This window comes from Pyricularia oryzae, chromosome 3, assembly GCF_000002495.2.
Source record: "Pyricularia oryzae 70-15 chromosome 3, whole genome shotgun sequence".
Taxonomy (NCBI): Eukaryota; Fungi; Ascomycota; class Sordariomycetes; order Magnaporthales; family Pyriculariaceae; genus Pyricularia; species Pyricularia oryzae.
The window spans coordinates 6,470,832-6,478,197 of NC_017849.1; the positions used below are offsets into that span (position 1 = coordinate 6,470,832).

The following is a 7,366-nucleotide window of genomic DNA, read 5'->3' on the forward strand; positions in this document are numbered from 1 at the left end:
CGTAAATTTATCGGGGTCTGGAAGTCGTTCAGAAAGGCGGGCGGAGGCGGGATGTTCGGAAGCAGGCGGCGGAGTCGTTCCCATAGGAGTAACCATAAGGGGTTCAACAGGCGTGTTGGTAGTTGGGGCGGGGGTGGTTATGTGTACCGTGGGTAGCGTTACGGTCCGAACTTCCTTCAGTTCGGACCGTGTTTTCTCTAATTCGGCGAAAGCGGCATCCCGGGAGGTTATGGCGGAGGCCTTTTCCATGGCCATGGCCAGAATGTCGGCCTGCGCCTTGTCGCGGACACGGTCCGTTTCGGCGCGGGCGCGTTGGGTCTCGGCTTCCTGCATTTCTAGGCAGGAGTTCAGGCGGACGTTGCTATCGTGCAATAGTTGCAGCTTTTGGTAAGAATCGGAGATGTAAGACACCCATTGTTCAGGGTGTCTTTGTAGGTGTTCGATCAGTTCCTCGGTCGAATCGGTTAAGATCGGGGGTTGCAGTGACGCAGGCATCGCGGGCACCTAATGAAGGAGCTACGTAATGTCACGGGCAGGCAGGGCGGACAGGTAGGTGCGGGCGATCAGGTAACAGGACAGAGTATATTGGCTATCTAGTCTTCCAGGTACAGGGTAGCAGGTGGTTGTTGACGAAGACGTAGCTCGAGGAGCTACATATCGGAGACTGCAGAGATTTCGCGTAGATATACGCGCGCGAGGCGCTCGGCCCTCGCGCCTTCACGTGACAGGGGTCATGACTAAGCGACAGCCCAGTGGCTGTCCTTCAGGTCTGTGACAGAACGTCCCCTCCAGGGCCCGTAGGTATTGATTTCGTACATCGATAGGGCTAATTTGCACGTTGGCATTCGCTAATCTAGCTACCAGGGAATTAAAACGGCTGTTAAATTCTGGTATTGACCCTCTAAATTTCGAAAAATTTAGGGCGTGAAATTCCCGATATAGCGAGTCTCTGCTAATTTCGGGTGCAACGGAATAGCTATCTTCCAGGGTCTTATAGGCCGTTACAGGGCTGGAATGCCATGCAATGGATTCTAAAGGTTCCTTGGTTAGGCTGTCTTTAATAAGCAATAATAGGACTGATTGCTCATGTTCCGGTAGGCTATAGCCAATTTCAGGGTTGGAAATAAATTCCGCAGCTTTTATAGCCCTGAATTGTACTATAAGTGCCTGTTTCCACAGGTCGTAGTTGCTAGCCCCTACTAATTTGCAATTTTCGGGGAAGGAAAATACCCGTTTTGATAGTTCTTTACCTATCCCGTCACCTAGAATTAGGTTACCGGGTGGATTAGGTGGTGCGGTAGCGGTATTAGCGCTAAAAATCTGTGGGTTGGCCTCCAGATTACCACTATTGGGGGTATTAATACCCGCAATACCACTAAAACTAGTGGGTTCACCATTTTTCAGCGTCAACAGAGATGTTAACTGTTGAATTGTGTGCTGAAGTTGATCCAATTGCGTAGTTAACGCTTTTAATTGCAGGTCTTGCGCCTGTAATTTAGCGGTTAGAACTTCATTCGGGCTGGATTCAGGGCCCCTATCCGGTGGAATTGGGCCTGGGAGGCCCGACATAGGGCTGTCTTCCATTGTAGGGTGGCCTGAATTATAGTTAAAAACTAACCTAGTCGCCTAAGGGTAAATACCCCAATCTAGGATTTTCTATAGCCGTTTGCCTTCTAACGGTTACAGGCCTATACTTGCCAAATATAGGGCTTATTGCTATTTTCAATGATCGAATCCACTGAAAATACAGGGTTGGAATCCCTAAATCCACAATTAATGGGTGCCCTGGTATTATTTGTACCGATCCAGGTGCACTAGCGATCGAAAGTTCAATTCGCTAGGTGGGTGCAGGGTAACCTGCAGGGTAATTTGCAGCGTTCGGTTAGTGGATCACTGGGCTATTAGCGGGCGAATACAGGGGTTTTGGCCCTGACTCGTTAGCGCAAACCCTAATTAACGCACTAAAAATTTGAACCAATCGCAATAGCGATGCACAACCCATAAAAACCACACCAAAAATTTTGGGATTTGCAATCGAGCGAGCGCTGCAGTGCCTGAAAATTAGGCCTGAGTCAAACGCTAATATAGCGACCCCTCACTGTAATTACAGGGGGGATAGGTGCTAACGTAGCACCTATAACCAACAATTTGCACAAAAACAGCAATATCTTCGTCAATATACGTGCTGCGGATATGCGACAATAACCAAATTAAAGCCTGAAAACAGGGCTTTCCAATAATGCAAAGTGCGCTTTAGTGCACTAGCTAGAACCTTTCCGGGCTCATAACCTGTTAATAACAATGGTGCTAACAGGGGATATAGGGGTAAACCCTAGGTGCGGCGTGGTAAATAACCAGTGCTAAAAGCGCTGAATAATAGGTAGAAATGCACTATAATTTTGGTACTGATAAATAATTGGTTGGGGGAGATTTTGCTTTATTTCCCTTACATACTCTCCGACATCGAAGTGGGGGTCCGCACGCCAGAAAAGGTTCCGGTGCCGCGAATGAATTTCCGAAAAACTAATTTGTATGGGTTTTTGAAAAAACACCCTCATTTGCATACAAACCATCTCTGGGTTTGCATTTAAACGTTGACTTGGTGAAATTTTCAACCCGGTACAGGGTAGCTGACTCGCAGGTGCAGGGTGGGTATTAAACCCGGTACAGGGTAGCTAACCCCACTCGCTGACCTTTAAATTGCATTCCTGCATTAACAAAGTAACGGAATTCCACCATTCCCCACTCCACTTCGGCACTAAATAAAATTGGCTATATACAAATAAAAGTGGGCTTATTACATGCAAAATAATGCATATAATTAACAGTAATAGTTTTGAATAATAAAATAATCTAGGTATTTAATAATCGCCGCGATGTCACGGGCAGGCAGGGCGGACAGGTAGGTGCGGGCGATCAGGTAACAGGACAGAGTATATTGGCTATCTAGTCTTCCAGGTACGGGGTAGCAGGTGGTTGTTGACGAAGACGTAGCTCGAGGAGCTACATATCGGAGACTGCAGAGATTTCGCGTAGATATACGCGCGCGAGGCGCTCGGCCCTCGCGCCTTCACGTGACAGGGGTCATGACTAAGCGACAGCCCAGTGGCTGTCCTTCAGGTCTGTGACAGTATTCCCCCCTTCCAGGCCGAGCTCCGTCACGGCCGGGGCCCGGGCTTATGGGGGTATCGACGGTGGAAATTCTTTACCAATTGAGCAGCGTTTTCCAGGTAATCGGCAGGTTCAGTCGTGGGTTCGCTATATCCAGCCCAACGGACGATATATTTCAGCCGGCGGCCTCCTCGGCCGCGGGTTTCCCAAAAGGAGTCGAGGATCTCTTCGACTTCGTATTCTCTCTCACCTTCCACTTCCAAATGGGGTGGCGGTGCAGGTTGTTGGCCCGGCAGGGGCTCAACGTCAGCAGGTTTTAGTCGGTTTATATTGAAAACAGGGTGTACTCTCATAGACGACGGCAGGTCCAAACGGTAGGCGTACGGGCTAATCACTTCAGAAATTCGGAAGGGTCCCAAGTTCTTCCAATCCAGTTTCTTCTGCGGGCGGGCGGTCTGGATGTTCCGTGCGTCTAACCATACATATTGGCCGACGGTAAGCCGGCGGGCCGGGGTACGGTGTCGGTTCGCCTGTTCTTCGTAACGGGCTTGGGCGGCGGTCATTTCGGCGCGGGCTTGTTCCAGAATGGCTTCCATTCGGGCGGCTAGCTTTTCGGCATCCCGCTGGGCGGGCAAAGGCTGGTTCAGGGGTACCGGCTCGAATCCCATGCGGGGATGGAATCCGTAAGTCGCGTAAAACGGGGAGGTTCCGGTGGTCTCGGACTTGTGGGAGTTGGCTGTGAATTCGGCGAGGGGAAGCCAACTTTCCCAATCATCTTGCAGGTAGGCCACATAAGCTCTCAAATATTGTTCCAGGGACGCGTTAAAACGCTCGGTCTGTCCGTCAGTCTCGGGGTGGTGAGCAGTGGATAGCAGGCTGTCGATTTTCAAACGGGTTGTCAGGTGTTTCCAAAACTTCGACACGAATTGGGTGCCTCTATCCGAAACTATCGTCAGGGGCAACCCGTGTAGTTTCCATACGTGGTGTAGGTACAGGTTGGCGGTGTCCTCGGCATTGCAGGTCCCTTTACAAGGGACGAAGTGTCTCATCTTAGTCAGGCGGTCTACGACCACTAGGATGGCGTCGTGGCCGTTGCTTTGCGGCAAATGTGTGATAAAATCCATCGACAGGTGTTGCCATGAGCGTTCAGGAGTGGGCAGGGGTCGCAGGAGGCCCTGGTGGCCTTCGCGGGACGGGTTGATTCGGCGGCAGGTCTGGCATTTCTTTACCCATAATGATACGTAATGTAGCATTCCGGGCCAGTAATATTCTCGGGACAGCAGGTCGTAGGTTTTTGCTTTGCCGGGGTGACCGGCGACGGGGGAGTCGTGGCAGCGGCGCAGGATCTCGGCTTTCAGATTATTCGAATCGGGTACGTACAGTCTATTGCGGTAATACAAATAGCCGGATCGTTCTTCGCATTCGGCCAATTGCAGCTTGGGGTGGCGGTCGGCGCCTGTCCTCAACGCTTCTAGGGCAGATTGCGTTATCGGGTCGGATTCGTATCCGGCGTCTAGTAGCTCTATCAGGTGTCTTGGCAATAGGGGTTTGTTTTGGCGGATTATGGGTTGTAACCGGGTGGGGCGGGCAGGTAAATTGTGTTCTTTCAGTACGACTTGTGTTTGGTGCTTAAGTCGTTCATCCCCCTCCTCAGGCATATCCTCTGACCTCCTGGTTAGTGCGTCGGGCTTCGCTCCTTGTTTCCCGGGTCGGTAGGTGATACGGAAATTAAATCTTGACAGGAATTCGGCCCATCGGGCTTGTCGGCGGTTGAGCATTTTCGTCGTCGTGAAATATTCCAGGTTGCGGTGGTCCGTAATTATTTGGACCGGGGACGACGTCCCTTCGAGTTCCGGGCGCCATTCTTCAAAACAGCGGATAATGGCTAGCAATTCTTTGTCGTAAATCTCGTAATTGCATTCGGTAGCTGTGTGTTTTTTCGAAAAGAACGCGACGGGGCGGAGTATTCCGTCGTCGCCGTATTGTGACAATATTCCCGCAGAAACATAATCGGAAGCGTCGGTCTCCAGGATCACATCCTTTTCCCAATCGAAGTGCGCCAGTACGGGGGCTTCGGTAAACTTTCTCTTCAGCAGTCGGAAGGCGGTTTCGCAGGCGCTATTCCATTCGAATGCGACGTCTTTCTTGGTCAATCTCGTCAAAGGGGCTACGATCTTTGAGAAATCTCGGATAAAGCGCCGGTAAAAGTTGCCAAACCCCAAAAATGCTTGTACGTCAGTAAGCTTTTTGGGTGTTTGCCAGTCCAGGACAGCGGTGATTTTTTCAGGGTCCATTTTTACGCCTTCGACGCCGACCAGCAGGCCCAGGAACTTGGTTTCCGTCACGAAGAATTCGCACTTCGCGGCGTTGGCGTATAGCCCGGCTTTCCTCAGGGCTTCCAGTACGAGTTTCAAATGTTCTTCGTGTTCTGTTCGGGTGCGGCTATAAATCAAAATGTCGTCCAGGTAGGCTGTACAAAATACGTCTAAGTATTCGCGCAGGGAGTCGTTTATATATCTCTGGAACGTCGCGGGGGCTCCCGTTAGCCCGAAAGGCATGACTAGGCTCTCGTATAAGCCGAATCTCGTGCGGAATGCCGTCAGGTATTCTTCCCCCTTTTTAATCCGAATATTGTTAAAAGCGGAAACGATATCGATTTTCGAGAAGAATTTCATGCCGGCCAGGTTGTTCAGGGTCTCTCGGACTAGCGGCAGCGGGTAACGGTCTTTTACGGTAATGTTATTCAGCGCGCGGTAATCCACGCAAAACCTCAACCCTCCTCCCTGCTTCTTCACGAACAAAACGGGCGAGGCGACGGATGACGAACTGGGTCTGATAAACCCTTTTTTCAACTCTGCGGTCAGCCATTCCTTAAGGGCTATCAGCTCTTCGCGGGACATGGCGTACAGGGGGCCGAACGGCGGCGTTTTTCCTTCTATAAGCGGGATATGGTGGTCGGACGGTCGGTGTGGGGGCAGCTTCTCGGCTTCTTGCGGGGAAAATACGTCCGCGAATTCCCGGATTGTTTCGGGCAGGGTCGGCCCGTTCCTATTTTGGGGGTCGGCGGCTAGGACCTCATCAATCTGTTTCAAGGTTACGGCGTACAGTCGGCAGGATCGGCGGCGGGCGTACATGCTCGCGGCTTGCAGGGAGATAGGGGCGATATCCATTTCGCGGAGGGACGGCGGTCGGTCAGCCTGGTACTGGGGGCGGCTTTTTTTTGGTACGGCGTGTAAAGCTTTAACCTTCTCCGGTTTGTCGGGCATATTGCAGTGTCGGCGGCAATAGTCGCTGTCAAACGTAATAACGTGTGACGCGAATCCAATCGTTGGATCGTGCTGCTTTAGCCAAGGCATTCCTAGCACAATGGGGTAGTGGGCTAGCTGTGTGACGAAGAACAGCGCGTTTTTCTGGATGTGGTCCTTGATTCTCAATTGTCCTCGGACATAATGGGTGCACTTCCCACTTTCGGCGGTCCTTCCGTCGAATACTTCGATGTCGAATGGGTTTCGCAGCGGATACATTTGTAGTTGGCGTTCTTCGGCCCATCCTTGGTCGAGGAAGCATTTTCCTTCCGCACCGCAATCGGTGAGGGCATAGGTTGGGAGGTTTTGGCCCCCCACTGTCAGTTCGGCAGGCAGGATCATCAGGTCGGATCGTTGGTTATATTCCTCTTCAACGGGGAACCCGTGAACGGCGGCGGCAGAGATGCGGATCGCCGGCGGTCTATGCGCGGCCTTGGCGGCCTGGGGGCGACTTATCCCAGGCGGGCTCCGTTTTTCGAACTTCGGCTGCTGGAGCGGCTGGCGTCCGAGCCGCGGCGGGGGTTTTTAGGGAGTTTGGTTTGTATTTGGCGCGGGGACCTGGACCTGGACCTGGATCGTTCGATTCCGGCCTGGTGCAGCCGCGTGCGGCGGGTATCCGGTTCTGGGCATTTGGCAACAAAATGTTCTTGGGATCCACAGCGGTAGCATAGCATATTTTCTTTGCGGTTGTGGCGGCGTTGGCTGCTTAGGTCCATGGGGTCGTTAAACGGAAATTCCGCGTTTGGCTTGGGGGCGGCCCGCGGTATGTCGGTTTGGGTCCGGGGGGCCGCGCGCGCGGGGGGCGCTGCGGTCCGAGGGGTACGTGTCTGTCTGTTTTTATACTGCTGGTGCTGGCGGTAGCGGTTATCCAAGCTTTGCAGGTGTCGGGTAAATTCGTGGTACTGGCGGGATGGGGCGGGGTTGTGGAGGAGCATGTCCTGGAGCTCTTC

At 52.3% G+C, this 7,366-nt stretch overlaps 2 protein-coding genes across 2 annotated transcripts; both read right to left on the reverse strand.

Moving 5' to 3' along the window:
* Positions 1 to 777: 777 nt before the first annotated feature.
* Positions 778 to 1,584, reverse strand: MGG_16979 (uncharacterized protein; the record flags this gene model as incomplete). The annotated part of the gene is made up of 2 exons (XM_003713182.1): positions 778 to 1,031; positions 1,251 to 1,584. Coding segments are annotated over 2 exons (588 nt in total), but the record flags the coding sequence as incomplete, so codon positions are not given.
* Positions 1,585 to 2,332: 748 nt separating this feature from the next.
* MGG_16980 (uncharacterized protein) lies at positions 2,333 to 2,795 on the reverse strand (the record flags this gene model as incomplete). The annotated part of the gene is made up of 3 exons (XM_003713183.1): positions 2,333 to 2,391; positions 2,455 to 2,523; positions 2,681 to 2,795. Coding segments are annotated over 3 exons (243 nt in total), but the record flags the coding sequence as incomplete, so codon positions are not given.
* Positions 2,796 to 7,366: the final 4,571 nt, after the last annotated feature.